A 20,745-nucleotide genomic window follows, 5' to 3' on the forward strand; every position below is an offset into this window, starting at 1 on the left:
ATATGGAAATTTATGTGTTGTGTATTCACTTAGATGTTAGGTGGTTAGAGAACCTCAGAACCCACCTGGGGACACCTAATGCACGTAACACCTTATTCTGATTAAACCATGTCCTATTTTGATTAGTAAAAAAAAAATCTCTTTTTTAATGACAAACAAGGTAATGACTTTTGTTTTCAACAACAGCAAAAAGAAATTTATCCGTGGTTTAATGAATGTGAGATTTGGTATAAAACTGATGTAAGTGCAAGTTTTTGTCACGTTAATAGAGCTAGGCCAGCTGTTAGTGGTATGCCTTTTGTAACTGCGGGTACTCAAACGTGAAATGGAGAAAGTCTTAATTCTATGACAAGGGCTATTGTTATGATGATGGATGCTGTTGGATCAAAGATTTTTGTAAGTGTTCGTTCTTTATTTTTTTCATTCTTTATTTTTAATTAAAAAACAAAGCCTCTGTATATGTTAAATGCCATGAGTCAGTTATTTCTTAATATTTCTTCCTCTGTTCTAAAGCTTAAATGTATTCTACTTCATGATTTTAATTAATCTTTTTACTCTTTCTGGATTCTTTACATTTAAAATTCATATTGAAGAAAGCAATTTACAACACTGATAAAATTTTGTTTATTGCAAAATATAGCACAATAATTCTCTAACCTCTGCCTTCATAGTTCTCCTAATAATTTCCAGGAGAGACTCCACTGATGACTTATAATTGTTTTATGACCATGTTTAATCTTCTGCCATACCCTCATAGCCAGGCTTTCCTTTTCCTGTATCTGTGGTGATATGGTTGGTGCGGGGCTTATTTTTGAATTTTGTTCCTCAAGCTCATCTAATTGGTAAATATTAATTGATACTACTAATATTATTGGAATATATTTAATTATAATATATATAATATTTATAAATTACACAATATAAAATTATTGGACTATATATGTATATATTTTTATTGTGTCTTAAGAATTAGAAACCTTTATTTAGGGCTTCCCTGGTGGCGCAGTGGTTGAGAATCTGCCTGCCAATGCAGGCAACACGGGTTCGAGCCCTAGTCTGGGAAGATCCCACATGCCACGGAGCAACTAGGCCCGTGAGCCACAACTACTGAGCCTGCGCGTCTGGAGCCTGTGCTCCGCAACGAGAGAGGTCGCGATAGTGAGAGGCCCGCGCACCGCGATGAAGAGTGGCCCCCACTTGCCGCAACTAGAGAAAGCCCTCGCACAGAAACGAAGACCCAACGCAGACAAAATTAAAAAAAAAAAAAAAAAAAAAAAAAGAAACCTATATTTAGAATCACTTATAGAATCAAAGAGTTTTTTTTCCATTTAGATGAATAAGATGTACTCTGGAGCATTTTTCATTGTCACAAATTTGGCAGCTGGGACCCAGAACTAGGGACCAAGAGGCGTTAAGCATTCACCATTTTCCATTAAGAACAGCTCACAGCCAGGCACTCTAGGATTTATGAAGAAGCAACTAACTGTACGGACCCTGCAACCCCTGATCTTCACTCCTTTAGCTGATGTGAGGGATGGAGCCGTCAGGAGAAGAGTATCATCAGAGTGTTCCACTTTCCCCATGAGCCCACTTCAGACATCGATATCCTAAAATACTTGCTTTTAAAGACAGAGATCGTCTGAATAAACAGGAAAATTGCATGGCATTCTGACTTTGGATATCTGTTTCTGGAGCAGATTTTGATCTATTTTTGCATCTACTTAAGCAGAAGATGAGGAAATCAGAGAAGGATGGTACAGTGAAGGGGGGCAGCAGTTGGGGCTGCCTGGGTTTCTCCATGAGGCACGGTGAGGAGGAGTGAGTGCTGTGACCCACAAGTGCCACCTCTGAAGGCAGCAGGCCTGAGTCATCAGCCAGTGCTCCAGCAGGAAAAGGAGAGACAAGGGGCCATGGGGAGCGCTTCCTGAATGGGATCTGACAGGGAGGGGGGGAATCCTGCCTTGAGGAGCTTCCTGAGGGTCCCTGGCTGCTCTCTCACAGGGATACTCGCCACAGCGAGGCCATCAGTGGTTGGGCAGGAAAGCAGTGGCACCCAAAGATGCACACCAGTTAAATAAGAAAGCGTCTGCCACTTTTAAAAAATTCTTCTTAATTTTTGTTTCTTCCCTAACCTGAAGGGAATTAGAACCAAAGAAAAAAGGCAGAGGAAGAGAACAGAGCAAGCCATGCTGACCTTACTACAGCCAGGAGTCAAGCCTCAGGTTCAGAGAGCAGAAGAGAGAAATGAAGATGGAAGTTTTAACCAGGGCTGCACTGAGATTTATTTAATACATGAAAGTGGCCCAGAGGTCTTGTGGTTTTCTTTCCAAGATGTCTCTAGGGGATAAGGTTCAATGTTCCTCCAAGGACCCATCGACACTTTTATGCCTCCTTGCTTTACTCGGATACTCTCTCCTCTCCCCCTTGCTCCACTTAGAAAATGCTTATTTTGCCTCAGGTAGGCTAACTTGTATTATTTCAGCGTACCATCTCCTAAATCTGTAGCTGATGCTTGTCCTTTGATTTGCCTATAGGACTAAAACTTCTGAAATAAAATAGTAAGCAAGGCAGCTTTATATTTTTCCCAGCAGTACATCCTTTCCTTGAAGTGATGAGCTGAGAATCACCCATCTGCCTGAATGGAGGGAAGATCACGTGGTTTTAAAAATGAAAAAAAGCAAAAACTCTGTAAACACTGCAACAATTGTCTTGTTACACACAGTGATCATTCTAAAAACTCAAATGACCAAAACTGTCCTATCTGTAACATGAGACACACATCTAAGCTGTTCTCTTCCATATCTGTGCAGTAACTTTACAAAAGCTGGTAGGTGGACTTGCCTGGGATCTGGTGACAGCATTCATGTGTTTAGTCGCAAGAGGGGTCTGCTGTATCCGTCAGTAACGTCCCTGATCAGATGGGGAAAGAGTAGTTAGCTCACATGCAATATTGAAGTCATGTGGAAACTATGACAAATGATATATTTTATTCTCTTTGTTATAAGCAGAATAGTCTGGGCACAGCTTCCAAACATTCAATGATTCCTGGCCTTGTCCCAATCCATTATGAAAGGTTTTCTTTCTACTTAATATGGGATGGCACACAAAGAGGAAGACAGGAAGTGGCTATGCAGCTTTCCAGCTTAATTGATCCATTTTTGTCAATTTTTTGTAGGAACAAAGAAAAGTATAATTTTTTTTCCAATGGGAAGAGAATTATTTTTCCTCACTCTCTTTTAGGTCTCTTAAACTTGAGAAGATAACAAGAAAACGTTTTCAAGGATACTCCCCTTTCTTTCTTACAGTGCCTTTCCTTTTTTCCCTCCTTTCTCTCCTCCTGGCCAGTCCACTCTGTGTTGGGACCACTAGGCACACGCAGAGAATGGGGAAAGACCAGTTATGAACAGGGTTTGTGGAGTGTAAGGATGAGTGCCAGGTCTACTGTTTCCTTTATACCAAGACATGCCGTCTATAAATGCCCTCCTAGTAACACATGATCCCTAGAAACATTTTAGGAGACCAGAGAATCGGGCAACTTGGCTTCTAGATTAGGATCTGACCTTAACCTTCTCAATCACTTTGAGCACATCACCCTCTGTATCTGAGTCTCATTTACTCTTTCTTGTCATTTAGGGAGACTTTCCCCCTCCTCTCAAGGCTGTATAAGACTTGGTGTTCTTCCTGAACGTAAAGAAAGATCCTTTGACCTCCTCAGAGCATTAGCTCACCAGTAAGATCTTTTCTTTCTCTGGGGTTGCGAAAAAGCAATAAGAAAAGGGTTCTGGGTGGACCCTGGCCTTGAGGTTTTTATTTTCCTCTTTCCGAATCAGCCCCTTAGAGTTTAAAACTTAGAAGTGCTCTCAAGGGAACCCCTGGGTTGAGAGTGGATGCCTGTTTTATATTTTTACCCTAGTTCTAGGGACATGACTAAGCCTGAGGAGGATGTTATCAATATCAATGAAGGAGCTACTATCTCATTGGCTGACTCCAGGCCCGGGGATTCCCTGGGGTGACAGCTGTCAAGTGAAGGGCTGGGCTGCAGCAATGCAGCTGATATGTCTGTTCTGTTACCTCCCCCAGCCCAGGTTCAGACACAGGGGCTGAGTTAGGGGCCCTGGATTCTAGTGTCTGCTTGAAGTATGAGGCTGGTGATGGAGTGACTGTGCTCCTGAACCCGAGTGAGTGTTCTGAGCCTAAGAAAGGATGGTGTCTGAAACCAAAGCATCGGAAAGCGGACTTGGTGCCTCCATTTGTCCTGCTGTCCTTCACTCAAGATGCTTAGAGCAAGAGTTCAGATAACACCTATATACTTTATGAGGAAGTCACATCCCCAATATGAGGGGTTTCATTGCACCCAGGCCATTAGTTTGCTAGGGCTGTCATCACAAGTGCCATGGGCTAGGTGACTTAACCAACAGAAATGTACAGTATTGCTTCACAGTTCTGGAGGCTAGAAATCTGAAATCAAGGTGTTGGCAGGATTGATTCCTTCTGAGGGCTGTGAGGGAAGAATTGTTCCAGGTTCCTCTCCTTGGCTTGTGGAAGGCCATCTTCTCTGTGTATCTCTTCACATCATCTTCCCACTATGTGTGTCTCTGTGTCAAAATTTCCCCATTTATAATAACACCAGACGTATCGCATTAGGGATCATCCTAATGACCTCATTTTAACTTGATTGCCTCTATTAAGACCCTATCTCCAAATAAGGTCATTTTCTGAGGTACTGAGGGTTAGCACTTCAACACTTGAATGTGAAGGGGACAGAATTCAACCCATAAGTCTCAGTGATCACAGAAGTGTTTTCCCTGCTATAAAGATTTTCTTATATTCATTGAGCCTAAGGGAAAATGGGAGAAAGCAATGGAGTCCTGCCTCTTGAGCCGTGAGTCTAGATAATTCTAGTGATATTCTGCTCTTTCTGTAGGATGGAAATGAGAGAAAATTGAAGTAGCGGATGGGAGTCAGAGAGGAAAGTTCTAGAGACATTGTATCTTGATCTTGAAAATCTGCCTTGAGGGTCTGGAGACAATTATATAATTCCCTCCCTTGCTTAGGGATTTTGCATAATGTTAAGACCACACAGCCCAAGTCCCTGGATAGTGCTGAAGGAGAAGTGAACATACCCTGTTCCCACTCCACCATTGGAGGAAATGAGTACAACATCTGGTATTGACCATGGTATAACCAGGGCCCACAGGATCTGATTTGAGTTTAAAGAACAATAACCTGGCTTCACTGCCCCTCCCTGTGGACAGAAAGCCCAGTACCCTATCCTGCACTGGGTCACCCTGGAAGGTACCATTGTGCATTATTACACTGTGAGAGACACACAGTGGGGCAGACTTGGCCACACCTGTGTCCCTGGTGGGGAAGGGAAGATAACTCCTATTTAAAGAGAACATTACACAGAAAGTGTGAGCTTAATGGAAGAAGGTGGAAAACAAAATAAGAAGAAGGAAATGGAAAAAAATTAAGGAAAATTTACATGAAAATAACTGGGGCGGGAAGAAGGAGGACCCTGGATATGTGTCCTTTCTCCAATCTGATATTCTCATTCTTGCTGAAAGTCCAGTGTGAAGATCATAAGTTGAACATTACTCCTCTGAGAAGTGTCTGGATTCTCTCAGTTTTTTCAACTGCAACACATGCATTTGAGAAATAAATAAATCTTGAAAGTTTGCTAGAAAGAGACAATTATATTAATATTTCTCATTTCATTTTTTTCCCCTTAGTTTTCTTTTTGGCCATTAAACTCTCTATTTGTTATGATTAAACGAGTTATAAATTAATATTTAATTATTTAAAATGGTAAAGCAGTTTTAAGCATATAGAATAAAAAGTGATACTTCCTAGATTTGTCCCTGGTAAGTTCTCAGTTACTGATAGAGGTTTAGTGAGTGCATTTCAACTGTTTCATTTACATACACACCCATAGTAAACACACTTTTTAAAAATACAAATGGAGTCACACGTATGTAAAGTATTGTGATTTGCTTGAATAAGTCTGAAAAATCTTGGCGTGGCAGAAAATTTGTCTACTTACTCTTTTTCACAACTGTATAGTATATTGCAATATAGATCAACCATAACATATTGAATATTTGTATTGAAGGATATTTAAAATTTTTCACTTTTTTGCTGCTGCATTCAATGTGTAATTTTATAATGTATTTATAAGGCTATTTCTTAAGAAAAAATTCCCAGACAAGTGGAATTTCTGGCCTCCAATTATATGTAAGTAACACGTATGAATCTTTATTAGCTTATACTTCAGGTATTGGATATGAGTGCTCATTTCCTGATATTATCACACACACTGAATATTAATATTATGATTCTTAGCTCTTTTTGCAATCTGACAGGTGAGAAGTGATAGAAAGGGATTTTCAAGAAAGTGTGAATTAAAGGCAACCAGTCCTGAAGGGCTGAAGTGGCAAGAGGAGGGAGCAGTTATAGGAATCTGAAGAGAGCACCTGCAGCTGTGCAGTAGAAATTGAGATTTCTTCTTTTCTAATATAAACATTTATGCTATACATTTCTCTCTATGTCCAGACTTAGCAACATTCTACAAATATGATACGTTAAAAATTGTTTTCCTTTAGGAGGAGGAGGAGAGATCAGCATTTCCCTGGTAATGCTGGGCTTGGTCCTGACATGATGGTGTTTCCATTGCCACTTCCCATTCTTTGCAGATGGGCATCTGTGTGCGCGCCTCCTTGCTTTTGTGACTTGTCTCTCATGGGCTGGGCTGACTCTATGTTTCCTGTAGAAATGTTTGAACATAAGAGACAGCAAAGCGGATCATTTATCGTGTGAGCCCTTGCTAATATTACAGATACTAGAATTCAGTTCTCAGTGAGTCTAAGTGACAGAAAGAATGGACAGATTCCTGGGCCTGCTCGTCCTTTGGTTACAACTAGACTGTGAGTTAGAGGGATCCAGAAATGGGCAAAGAACGGGCAGACCTCGGGATATTTCTCCCCAGGGAAAAGAGAGGAAGACGGAGTGGTACCTGCATCGTTTTCTGGGAGCTGCTGTGGAGAGTGAAAAAGTTAACTTAAAATTAGTTTCCAAAGAATAATGAGCCGCTAACCAGTCTGTCTCTCTGTTTTCTCTTTCTGAACAGGGGTGAGCGGTAAACAGGACGTGGACCAGAGACCTGATGCTCTGACCATGCGAGAGGGAGAAAGCTTGGTTCTCAACTGCAGTTACACCGATAGTGCTCCTTACTTCCTTCAGTGGTTTAGGCAAGATCCTGGGAAAGGGCTTACATCCCTGTTGTTAATTCAGGCGAGTCAGAGAGAACAAACAAGTGGAAGAATTAAAGCCTCGTGGGATAAATCGTCAAGACACAGTGCTTTATACATTGCAACTTCTCAGCCCAGCGACTCCGCCACCCGCCTCTGTGCTGTGAGGCACACTGCACAACAGGCACTTGCCATCAATATGCAAACTCTGCAACTGGGGCTCCAACCATGTCCTGTCTTGATGCTGGGGAACCTTTTTCCATTAAGGGCTTTTCTACATTGACTCTCCCTCCAGACAGAGGCAATTAACTGTACAAAATCTGATTAAATGATCTGAAATCAAACTGTGAATTCTTTGATCTTTAGATTTTTATCAACTTCTATTTAAATAATAGTTTTCTTGAGATTAAGCAATATTCCACACAGTTCACTCTTTTAAAGTGAACAGTTAAGTGGCATCTAGTATATTCACAATGTTGGCAACTACTACCTCTATCTAGTTGGAAAATCTTGTCATCACCCCAATAGGAAACCACATACCCATTAAGCAGTTACTCGCCATGCTCCCCTTTCACATGCCCCTGGCAAAAACCAACCTGCTTTCCGACCATGGATTTACTTATTTTATATATCTCATACAAATGGAACCATACAATATGTGGCCTTTTGTGCATGGCTTATTTCACTTAGCATAACATTTTGGAAGTTCATCCAACTCAGGACCAACTGGAGAAAGGCAAATGTTCACCCTTAACCGATCACATAGGATGCCCAACTTCTAATTAGCTTGCTTACATTGTGCCTGGTTATTTTTTTCCTTTGTCAGTCTTACTGATCTTTTTAAAGAACCAGCTCTTTGTTTCATTGATTTTCTCTATTGTTTTTCTATTTTAAATTTCATTGATTTCTCCTTTTACGTTCTTCCTAATATGTTCTTCGTTACGCTTGTTTTGGATTAATTTATCTCTTCTTTTCTTAGGTTCTTCAGGTGGAAGCTTAGATGATTGATTTGAGATTTTTATTCTTTTCTAATATTTGCATTTAGTGCTAAAAATTTCACTCTAAACACTTCTTTGGCTGTGTCCCCCAAATTTTGATACGTTGTATTTTCAGTTCCGTTCAATTCAATGTGTGTTTGATTTCCCTTGAGTCATTCTCTGTGACCAATAGATTATTAAGAAGTGTGTTGTTTAGTAGCCAAGTATTTGGAAAATTTCCTGTATCTTTCTTTTTCTTATTTATAGTTTTATTTCATATGTTCAGAGGACATACTCTTTATGATTTCAGTTCATTTACATTAAATTTGCTGAGGTTTGTTTTAGGCCCCAAGATTTGGACTTACTTGGTATATATTCCATGGGCACTTGAAAAGAAGTGTATTCTGCTGTGGTTGGGTGGAGTGCTGTATAGCTGACTATTAGATCCTACTGGTTAATTGTGTTGTTGAGTTCTTCTATATACTTGCTGATTTTCTGGCAAGTTGTTCTACCAGTTGTTGAGAGAGGGGTATTGAAATCTCTAACTGCAAATCTAGATTTGTCTATTTTTCTTTTTAGTTTTATCAATTTTTGTTCCACTTATTTTTCAGCTCTGTTAGTTGGTACATACAGATTTAGGATTGCTACATCTTCTTGGTAATTTATCCTCTTCATCAGTATATAATGTTCCTCTCTGTCTCTGGTAATTTTCTTTGTTCAGAAGTCTATCTAGTTTATCTGATATTAATAGAGCCATTACTACTTTCCTTTGATTAATGTTTGCATAATATATCTTTTTCCATCCTTTTACTTTCAAGATGACTATGTGGTATTTGAAATGAGTTTCTTTTAGACAGCTATAGTTGGGTCATGTTTTTTAATCCACTTTTTGTCTGAACTGTCTTGTCATTAGTGTATGCAGACCAATCTCTGTGTCTTGGTTTGTGTATGTAGATCATTTGCATTTAACGTCTTGATGTTTTAGGACTTAGTCTTCCATTTTATTTGATTTTTTGTTCTGTTTTTTGTTCCCTGTGTTTTTTCCTCTGACTTCCTGTGATTTATTCAACATTTTCTAGAATTATATATCAATTTACCTATAGTGTTTTAGATGTGCCTTATTATATAGTTTTTTAAAAATGGTTGCTCTAAGTAGTACATTATATATATATAACACAGTCTATTGGTAATATCATTTTACCTATTTGAATGAAGTATAGAAATGTCACCTCCCTTTACACCCATTTATTCTCCCCTATTTTATTTATTCATAAAGTAATTTTCTTTAATATTTCCTCCATGTGTGTTTAGAACCTCATTAGACAGTGTTATATTTTTTTCTGGATCCACCAAATATAATTTAGGAAATTCAAGAGAAAAAGAAAAGCTTATTGTATTTATCCAATTTTTGCTTATTGTGTTCTTTCTTCCTTCTTCTTGTTTCAAGATTTTTTCTTTTATCATTTTATTTCTGTCTAGAGAGCTTCCTTTAGACATTCTTTCAGGGAAGGCCCGCTGGTGACCAGTTTTCTTACTTTTCCTTCATCTGAGAATGTCTCAGTTTCTCCTTTATTCCTGAAGGTAATTTCACGTGTATATAATTCTAGATTGATGACTCTTCTCTTTCAGCAGTTGAAAAATATTGGTTTATTGCCTTCTGGCTTCATAGTTAAATCTGGATACTAAAAAAAATATGTAATATGTTGTGATTTTATTTCTCATTCTAAAAATTATTTTGTATCCAGTTTTTTAAATTGAAGTATCGTTGATTTACAGTGTTGTGGTAATTTCTGCTCTACAGCAAAGTGACTCAGTTATACATATATATACATTCTTTTTTATATTCTTTTCCACTATGGTTTATCCCAGGACATTGAATATAGTTCCCTGTGCTATACAGCAGCACAGGGAAATTTTAATTCACAATTTTGTGTTGTTTTAAAAAGCCCAATTTAATACAATTCAGGGCCTACAGAACATAAATCCTCTTCTGTACATAATCACAGGGCATTGAAATTCAACCATAGAAGGGCAGAAAGGAGGCGGGGCAGGTTCACAAAAATTGTGAACTTCTCCATAGTTCCCTCTTTGGCCCCTGGAGGGCGCTGCTGCCTAAATTGGAAATGGCTTTTCTGTAAAAGACCAGAATAAGCTCACACAAACCTTCCTTCCCTACAGTTTAAAGAGATATTCTGGCAACATTTTTTTATACAATGACATGTAAAGCGTCTCAGACACCAGAGGCAGACAGTGTTGTTAAGACAGCCTCTGTCCATAATACCCCCTACAACGTCCATCAGAAGAAGAAATCTAAATCCTCTGTCATTCCTTCTCAACCTCAGAGCAACCTGGGTTCAAGTCCACCAGTCATCAGACTTGTTTGTGGGAAATATGCTAGAAAGGAGCTCACTACCTCCTCACTGCTCCACCATGACCTTGGTGTTCACCTTGATGCTTGAGGTCCTCCTGTTCCTGAGTGAGTACTGTTCCATTTTACTCTCTTGTCCGCACATGGAACATTGCTTTGGACTGACTTTGAATAGAGACTTTTTGTTCTGGCTGAGTTCATTGATTCAGCATTGATGTTTCAGGAAGAACGGGAGCCCAGTCGGTGACCCAGCCTGACGGCCGCATCACTGTCTCTGAAGGAGCCCGTCTGGAGCTGAGGTGCAAATACTCATCTTCTGTTCAACCGACTCTCTTCTGGTACATGCAGTACCCCGATCAAGGATTCCAGCTTCTCCTGAAGTACACATCTGGAAACAACCTTGTTACAGGCATCAAAGGTTTTGAGGCTGAATTTAGGAGGGGTGAGACCTCCTTCCACCTGAGGAAAACATCAGCCCATTGGAAAGACTCGGCCAAGTACTTCTGTGCTCTGAGTGACACAGTGCCTGGGACTGCAGGGGGAGCTGAACACAAACCTCCTGACACATAGTAGCTTAAAAGACTCAGGGTCTCAGTCTGTGTTACTTTCAGGAAGTTGGCATGTTCTGTGAAGGCATGCAATACAGAGAATATAGAATTCTGGAAGTATTTGATTCCCATGGGCATCTTAGATTTTTCTGTTCTTTTCTCTTCTATTCTCTTTCCTTTTCTTTTCTTTCGTAACGGAAAGACTCCTGTTTTCTGAAGTTCGGCATTTTTATCCTCTAGAATCAGGATTCTAGAGGGAATGAGGCTATAGCATTTTCAGCAAGCTGGAGAAAGTTACTTGCTCCCGTGTCATCTGGAATAGTGATGGGCTGAGATATCTTGAGGTTGGCCATGTGAGTTGGTATAAGACAAGTCAGAGAATTTGCTTTACAGTATTAATCTCATCTCTCAAGCAATCAGAAAACCCAGGACAATGGCTTATTTCTAACTGCATTATCTCCAGACTATTTTGCTAGTATCCTGAGAGGCTTCTTTCCTTAAAGGACTTCAACTCTTTGACTAAAGCATATGGGACTGGTGCACTTAATTAGAGCTGGCACTTAAGGATGTATACAGGGTGACCTTTCCAAAGACAATATAGTATGAAGGAAAAAAGGCCTTCTTTACCCAGTGGTTCCCAGTAATAGGCATTCTAAGTTAAACACAATGCCATGCCAAAGTTCCACGTGGAATCTTGGGTTTGGTGGTTCTGAGTATCCCACCCTTTCTTTATCAGACTCACCCAGGCTACCTCTATCCTCTTTTTCTCCCATCTAATTCTATTTCTTTAATGCCCACTTTGCCCAATGATAATTAGTGATCCCTTGATCATCTTTACTTATTTTTTTACACTATTTCTCACAGTGCCTTTAGTAAACATTTGCAACATTCTTGAACAGTCTATCTGAACTTTAGTGGCAGCAGATCACTTTACCTCCTACTTCAGTGAAAATTTACAGGTCCTTGTTTTCCATCCCTTTTTACATCCAAATCCATCTACAAAGAATTATCATTTATAGAGTCTGAGAGAAAAGCACAAACCAAAATTATTTTCATGTGTTTTTAAAAACAGTTCTTTTTCTTTTTTTTTAAGAACAGTGTACTTTTATTTACTTATTTATTTTTTCTTTTCTTTTCTTTTTGGCTGTGTTGGGTCTTCGATGCTGCATGCGGGCTTTCTCTAGTTGCGGCGAAAGCAGAATATACATGATAAAAATCAACAGGTTTTTAAAAAGCACTTAAAAATGAAATTTTATTTTAAATTTATTTTAAAACAATTACACCTTTATAAAAATTAAACCATTTAAAATTCTAGTTTCCATATCCATCTAGTGGCTAAAGTAAATATCAGCTTTATTCAGGTTCAGTCTAGAAGAAATATATATAATTAAAAGTAATATTGTTTAATACGGCAAAGCGTTCCAGCCAACGTGAGAAACTGCTGTGGACACTGGGCTGATTCATGGACACCCTTCAGAACCACAGATGTGTACATAAGAGAAGCAAGAAAATGGATCTTCAGTGCTCCTGGGAAACAATATTTTATTATGCAAGAATTTATTGCATCTGTGCCATCTGAGAGGAAAGATGGGGCTAGATAATTAAGTTTTCTTTTATATTCCCTAAAATGTCTCCAATTTCCAAATCAGAATCTGCTTTCTATGTGCCTTCAGCACAACCCAGGAATTTTCAGATATTTAAATGTATTTTTAAGGACAACTGTTAAGGTATGTGAATAAGCATTTTCTTTGAGCCTGAATGGTGTTAGTAGTTATTTAAGGTGACAGACTGTACACAGACCCAAGTGACAGAGACACCCTGTGTCCTTTAGTGTATTTATTCATGTGTGTATGTGTGTATTTGTGATGGGTGGCCCTGTCCACATACGTACTCATTTCTCTGTTCCTTGTATTTAAAATAAAGGGTCCCCTTTCAAAGATCACACATCCTTGCTTTTGCTACTATCCAGTCTTGTCACCCCCACAGAAGGCATAGAATAGAGTAGAACATCAAATCATGTAATATAGGCTTGATGTAACTGTTACTGCCTTGGCATTCTTTTACTATGGCATCCTCTAAGCCCTTATCATATTTATAGAGATATTTGTCTCTCCCACAATATCTCAGGCTCTCTGCAGGAAGATTCAGGTCTAATTCATTTTTGCATCTTCCCAGGTCTAAAACACTCTTAAATATATGGCTAAACTGATCGAGTCACGTTGGAGGGCTCATTTTTTATAAGTTCATAAGTAATAATTAAATGGATTATGTTTATATCATTATATAAAATTACATCATATAAAATCATTTATTTTCATAAAAAGGCACTATGGGGACCCATGGTCTTATTTATGGTCCTCTCCATTCTTGTCAAGAGTTCTATGGCTTCAAGTCAATTCACAGGAACAGCCCTAGAAAAAGATGGCTGGGCTGAGCTATGGATATCTGCTGAGTGAGAAGTGAAATGGAGCAGGAAACTGCGTTGCCTTTCCAGATACAAAAGCTCCTTCTTGTTCCTGGTTTCTTATTTGTAGAAAAAGGCTGTAGTCTCCTACACCTTCCCTGAATTCCAAAGAGCAGACTCAATCAGTTACTAATTAGGGAAGGGAGGGAGTGTAGAAACAAAGGAAAAGCAGTCAAGCAACAATAGTTCAGTGATAAAAGAGTCCTCATTTCTCCTCAAATGATATACACAATAATCTGACACATGTCTTTGCACTGTTCTGCAGAAACTAAGGCCCTTCACCCAGGTGGAAGAAGGTGACCGTGTGCTGACCCTGAGCACATAGAGCCCAGATTGGTTGGAATCCGAAGGTTGATGAGTAAGATTCCTGAAACACCACCCTGTTACCTCATCACCTACCAATCAGAAGAAAGGCTACAAGCTGCAACACTCACTCCAAATGATCTTCAAATTTACTCATTTGAATTTTGTTTTTCAACAAAGAATTTGAGAAATTCTTGAACCTCAGAGAGGCAGCAGTGAGCGGTCTTGAAGAGAGATCTTAGTTCCCTGTCAGGAATGGAACCTGGGTAGCCTGGATGAAAACTAGGAATCCGGGCCACTAGACCACCAGGGGGGCTAGAGGCTAGAAGCAACGTTCCCCTGGCTCTTGCCCCATTTGAAAAATGAATTTCTCAAGGAGGCAAAAACAGGAACACAGTTTATTATCAGAGACACAGCATAACATGTGGGAGAGCACACAGAGAAACAGTTTTTTTTTTTTTTTTTTTTTTTTAAGACAGAAACAAGGCAGAAATGCACACCAAGAGAGAAAGGGTGTGGGCGTCCTCCCTGATGAGGAGGACCACAGCAAAGAGGCAGTTAAGTCATTTATATACGGCAGTTCTTCTGGGTCTTTATTTACCTTTGGCCAATTATCTCACTTCTTTTCCTGCATCTGACCTGTTCTAGGACACTCCCCAACATGCGTGTGCATCTTTCTGCCAAGGCTTGTGGGAGGCTTGGCATCGCCTCTTATGGGGGTGCTGCCCCCTCCTTTTTTGACCCCAAGGAGTCTTTCTGTGACTGTGCAGTTGGGGAGTTTTCCTTGACCTCAGGAACGGTCTTCTTATCTCTTTACTCCAGCAGAGCTCAGCTCCTGCCATTGACTTTGTCCTTGGAGCGGCTAGGGAAAACAAAGCTTCAATTTTACTCTGCTTGACAAACATCGGCTGTCTAGCCCAGGGGCCCACCTACCTGCTACCTCATTCTGAGTGTACAAATGGGAGCTAGTAATAATAAAGAGGGGAGAATGTGTGTGAAGAAAAACTAAATTATTATCAGCATATAAGAAACGTGCTTCTTGCTGAATATTCCTTTCAATTAATAGCTCTGCCGTATTCCCTGATTCAAGCACTAGACATTTATGGCTGTAATGCAAACTGTCTATATTTACATTGTTATTACTATCTTTATCTATGTCATTATCTTTATGCATATCTCTCAGAAAAGTCCCCTGGATCAAACAGGGAATCATAAACAAAAGGGAAGATGGAAAATTTCAAAGTATAGACATCAGATTTTTCTGATTTTTTTTCACTTTTATTGCCTAAGATTCATATATATCAGGGAAAAATATAAACTTCCATTTTACAGGTTTGTTGCCAAAATTTTGGCTCTCTGTGCACTAGTGCCAAACTGAAATACGGAGACAGAGTTATGGAGGAGAAAGAAAGCATGGCTTTATTTCTTTGCCAGGCAAAGGGGCAACACGGTAGGCTAGTGCCTCAAGAACTGTGCCCCCCTCACTGGGGAATAGGGAGAGGTTATATAGTCAGGGGTAGTGGTCAGAGGTATGTGATAGGGGTCAAGGCAGTAACAGTCTTGCATTCTTCTTTCTTCTGCAAAGTTTCAAAAGGGTGGGGTTGCTGACAACATTAGGGTGTGTGCGGGGTCTCAGGAGGTTGGTCTCCTAATCTGGATGAGCTTCTCTGGTCCCTTTATTTTTTTGAATTTTATTTTATTTATTTTTTTATACAGCAGGTTATTAGTCATCCATTTTATACACATCAGTGTACACATGTCAATCCCAATCTCCCAATTCATCACACCCCCACCCACACCCCCTGCCACTTTCCCCCCTTGGTGTCCATACGTTTGTTCTCTACATCTGTGTCTCAATTTCTGCCCTGCAAACAGGTTCATCTGTACCATTTTTCTAGGTTCCACGTATATGCATTAATATACGATATTTGTTGGTCCCTTTAATCTTGCCTCAGGTTGTTGCTCCCCCTTGATTAGCAACTGTGCAGAATCTGCCCTTTGGAACTCAGGGAAGGTTATGGAGGCTGGAGTCTTGCCTACAAGAAACAGGGGAACAAAAAGACCTCCATGCCCGGGAGCCTCACAGGGCCGTGCTCGGCATCAGGTTCAAAATTATATCTAAAACATTGAACGTCACCTTTTTTCTTTCCCCACTCTTACCCCTCTCTAGCCCTTTCTCAGTTCAGTTGAGGCCAAAGGGTGGGGCTTCCTGTCAGTGTCACCTGAGCAGGGTTTGCTGGGTGAGCTGATTGGCTGCAGGAGCAGGAACATTTCCAGGACAAGTCATGACACTCACTGCCCAGGGGTCTAGCTATGTATCTTAAGGTGAAAATTTCCCAGCAACAAGGCAAAGAGTCATGCAGAGGCTAGCGGGCGCTGCGCTGGGGCTTTTGTTTGCTCGGGTTTGCAGTGAGCTGGGGCTGCCCAGTAAGGGAATCTGAAGGACTGAGCAGCTGCCGTGCTATTGAGGGAGGGAGGGGGAGGGGCTGACAAGTTCTGCAGACTTCCTACCCTTCTCATCATCTATGGGGACACTTTCAGGGTTTTGTAGGAGTTCAGCTGTGACTGTTTCTCTGTTTCTCATCAGGTGTGTGAGGGGTGGATGTGGAGCAGAGCCCCCCAGCCCTGAGTCTCCAGCAGGGAGCCAGCTCCACGCTGCAGTGTAATTTTTCCACGTCCATGGAGAATGTGCAGTGGTATCGTCAGAACTCTGGGGGGCTGCCCCATCCATCTGTTTTACATTCCTTCAGGGACAAAGCAAAATGGAAGATTAAATGTCACGACAGTCCCTAACGAACGCCGCAGCTCATTGTACATTTCCACTTCCCAGACCACAGACTCAGCCACTTACTTCTGTGCTGTGCTGCACAGTGCTCCCAGGCACCTGCAGCCTGTACACAGACCCTCAGCGGGGCTCAGCCCCTCCTGCAGCCATGATCACACCCTGAGGCCACCACGCCACATTTGCAATGCTTAGTGTTCCTTACTTACATCAGTACAGTTTTAACCACAGACACCTCTTTGGCCCTACAGATTTGGGACTTCGGTCTTTATCTTCCCTTCTCAATTTATATCTCCTTCTGCACTAGAAACTTCTAACTTAGAACTAGCAGAGTGGCTGATAAGAGGATTATAATAAATATTTAACCACAGTATGCTGGACTCAAAAATGGTAAAAAGTGAAAGGAATTAAAAGAAAATAAATCACTCCAATAAAGATGTTATCCAGCTTAGTTGGGTGTCTCAAGAATGTTCAAGTCTGCCTCACCACGATGTGTCCCAACAGACAATTGCAAATACTTGTACCCCATCCTGCTAGCGCAGCAAAGCAAACAAAAAATGTTTTCTCAATGCTTAATATGAACTTGGTCACGTAAAACAGATTTATTCTCTTTTAGTACTGGATGCAAGAAATCTGAAATCAATTTCACTGGCTACAGTCAAGGTCTTAGCAGGGTTGAGTCCTTCTAGAGGCTCTAAGGCAGAACCCATCCCTTGCCTTTTCTAGCTTCTGGAGACTACCTGGATTCCTTGGTTCCTGACCCCTTCTTGAATCACTGCAACCTCTTGCTTCCACCACCCCAGCTCCTTCCTCTTCTGGAGTCAAATATCCTTCTGCTTCTGTCTTATAAGGTGTAAAAAATTAATAAACAGAAACTCAATTAAATAGAGTTGGGAGACAAGGGGGAGCTCTCACGATCTGTGAAGACAGCAGAGGGCAAAGGGAAGAAGAAAGATTCCTCTTCTTTCCTGGCAAGGACCTGGCCAATGAAAAGCCATGGACTCTGTTTACTATAGCCCTCCCAACTTTCTTTTCCTCTCTATGAAAGCATTCTCCTTCCCTTGCTGGATGTGGACTTGCATGTGGCTTGCCATGGTTGCAGACACCCAATTGTTATCCTTTGCTGATCCCAAATAAAACTCACCTTAGCTAGAGAAATATCTGACGGTCTATTTTTTTTCAGGTCAGCAAAGGATGCCTGTGATTATATTTCCGGCCTACCCAGATAATCCAGGATAATTCAAATCAAGATAATTCAAATCAAGAATTTTTGACTTTAAATCAGTCATACAGAACATGTGTAAATTTGCCTAAAGTTGAAAACTCGCCCCCTAATAAAAGTGGCAGTTTCACCTAAAGATTCTCACATCGCAAGCCTAGGTCTAGTTATCTGGAACTGACATGAAAATCATTTCCTTAGTCCTTTCATCTTAGGCTTTGTGTCAGTTAGGGTACAATCAGAGAAGCAGAACCACCAGTGATATAGAATAAGAGTTTAGTTATAAGGATTACAACTCATGTAATTGTTAGAGCTTGTGGAGGAGTCTATTCAAAGCTGTTATCTTTGCATCTGGTATTGAACCTGAGTTCACTGTAAGTCAACTAGAGTAACATTTGTGGAGGAAATTTGAATGTGGACAAATGCATGGACCAACAGTGACTCATAAGGCAATAGAACCATGAGGACAATAGGAACAGTAAAACTTGTTTGTCACCTCCTTCAGTCTCACAATGGTGGGTGACCTTCAGGAGAAGTGGGTGTCATTTGCCATCACGCTACATGCATACTTGGTCCAAGACAAAGAGAAGATGAGGAGGAGATCTGGTGGGAGGTGGAGGAGTTGTGAGTCAACAATAAGATGAGCTAGCAGATCAGCAGCCACATGTGTGAGTTGCCCCAGTGCCTGGAGCCCTGCATCAACTAGCAGAACATAACAAATATCAGTACTTCATCACAGGTACCTTCCAAATTTTGCACAAATCTCTTTCATGGCCAACCCAAACCCAGAACGATACAGAGAAGCAAATTCTGGGAAGTAGATTTATAGATACTTAAATTAAGAGTGCAAAGCTACCACAGTACCCTCCTTGTCAACTTGACATCCATCTATACCTCTTAACAATGCAACTTTCAAACAAAGACAACAGCAAAACTATGCTTCCTTCTAATACGATGAAATTATTCCTCATTCAGACAAAAACAAACTAATCCTCTTTTGCTAAGAGTATACCAATTTCATTTATCCATTTTGGGGTAATGTTCTTTCCTCTTCTATCTGAGCACACTCTCCCATTGAATCCTGTGTCTTAGCTACAGAGATACAATGAAATATAAGATTAAGTTATATTAGGGCATTTTATATTACTACAGGCTGGCAAATGGGAGAAGGGTTTTAAAATTGTTAATGTGTACATAAATATACTCATATCAAAATGAAAAAGAAATTTTTATGACTATTACAGTTCATGTGTCTGCAAATGACCACATGATTGTAGCTGCTATTTATAACTACCATTTCCATTACCCATTCCATAACCTATTTGCTCATAGCAAGCACCTCCACTCACTGCTATACTTGACTTCCTATAAAACAAGCTCCTTTTTCAGGAGCAATGTTGTGTGAAATGCTGTAAAGACAAATAAGGACTTCTGCAAGTCCACCACTGTGGTTTTGGCAGAAATTTGCAAGACATTTAAGGCAAATCCAAGGTACTATTTAATTAGAAACAATCTTGCTAATACCGCAAAAAATTGATACATTGTATTCTGAAAAATATCATTAAAAATGATACTGACTTCACATCAGAAGCAATAGAAGTCACCAAGAGGAAGCATTTCTAAAGTTCTTAAAAAAAACAAATAAAACTTTCAAGCTAGTTTCTTATGAACATGAAAATATATTTTTATTTTTAAAAATTTAAAAATTTTATTTTAGTTTTTAATAAATTTATTTATTTATTTATTTATTTTCAGCTGTGTTGGGTCATCGTTGCTGCACACAGGCTTTCTCTAGTTGTGCTGAGCAGGGGCCTCTCTTCATTGCTGTGTACAGGCCTCTCACTGAAGTGGCCTGGCCTCCCCTGTTGTGGAGCACGGGCTCTAGGCACGTGGGCCCAGTAGTTGTGGCTTGCGGGCTCCAGAGCACAGGCTCAGCAGTTGAGGCACACAGGCTCAGTTGCTCCGCGGCATGTGGGATTCTCCTGGACCAGGGCTTGAACCTGTGTCCCCTGCATTGGCAGGTGGATTCCCAACTACTGCACCACCAGGGAAGTCACTGGAAGGCAGATTCTTAACCACAGCACCACCAGAGAAGTCCTGAAAGTATATTTTTAAATTGTCTCATTTAAAAATCATTGCTAAGAAGTTGGAAAGTCAATGCACAGACTGGTAAACTATATTTGCAATGCATATTTCTGAAAAAGGACTCAAATGCAGGATATATTAAAAGCTCATATAGAGGACATTGGTTCAAGATGGTGGAGTAGAAGGACGTGTGCTCACTCCCTCTTGTGAGAGCGCTGGAATCACAGCTAACTGCTGAACAATCATCGACAGGAAGACACTGGAACTCACCAAAAAAGATACCCCACATCCAAAGACAAAGGAGAAGCCACAATGAGACGGTAGGAGGGGCGCAGTCACAATAAAATCAAATCGCATAACTGCTGGGTGGGTGACTCACAGACTGGAGAACACTTATACCACAGAAGTCCACCTACTGGAGTGAAGGTTCTGAGCCCCATGTCAGGCTTCCCAACCTGGGGGTCCAGCAACAAGAGGAGGAATTCCTAGAGAATCAGACTTTGAAGGCTAGAGGGATTTGATTGCAGGAGTTCGACAGGACTGGAGGAAACAGAGACTCCACTCTTGGAGGGCAAACACAAAGTAGTGTGTGCATCGGGACCCAGGGGAAGGAGCAGTGACCACAGGGGAGACTGAACCAGACCTACCTGCTAGTGTTGGGGGGTCTCCTGCAGAGGCGGGGGTGGCTGTGGCTCACTGTGGCGACAAGGACACTGGCAGCAGAGGTTCTGGGAAGTACCCCCTTGGCATGA

The 20,745-nt window shown here is 40.7% G+C and overlaps 1 pseudogene and 1 gene segment (V, D, J or C); both read left to right on the forward strand.

Annotated features, from left to right (window-relative positions):
* Positions 1 to 6,877: 6,877 nt before the first annotated feature.
* Positions 6,878 to 7,530, forward strand: LOC114237736 (T cell receptor alpha variable 21-like). The segment is given in 2 exon segments: positions 6,878 to 6,923; positions 7,127 to 7,530. Coding segments are annotated over 2 exon segments (450 nt in total).
* Positions 7,531 to 10,654: 3,124 nt separating this feature from the next.
* Positions 10,655 to 11,162, forward strand: LOC103017936 (T cell receptor alpha variable 8-4-like; annotated as a pseudogene).
* Positions 11,163 to 20,745: the final 9,583 nt, after the last annotated feature.

Source organism: Balaenoptera acutorostrata, chromosome 3 (genome assembly GCF_949987535.1).
Source record: "Balaenoptera acutorostrata chromosome 3, mBalAcu1.1, whole genome shotgun sequence".
In the NCBI taxonomy this organism is placed as follows: Eukaryota; Metazoa; Chordata; class Mammalia; order Artiodactyla; family Balaenopteridae; genus Balaenoptera; species Balaenoptera acutorostrata.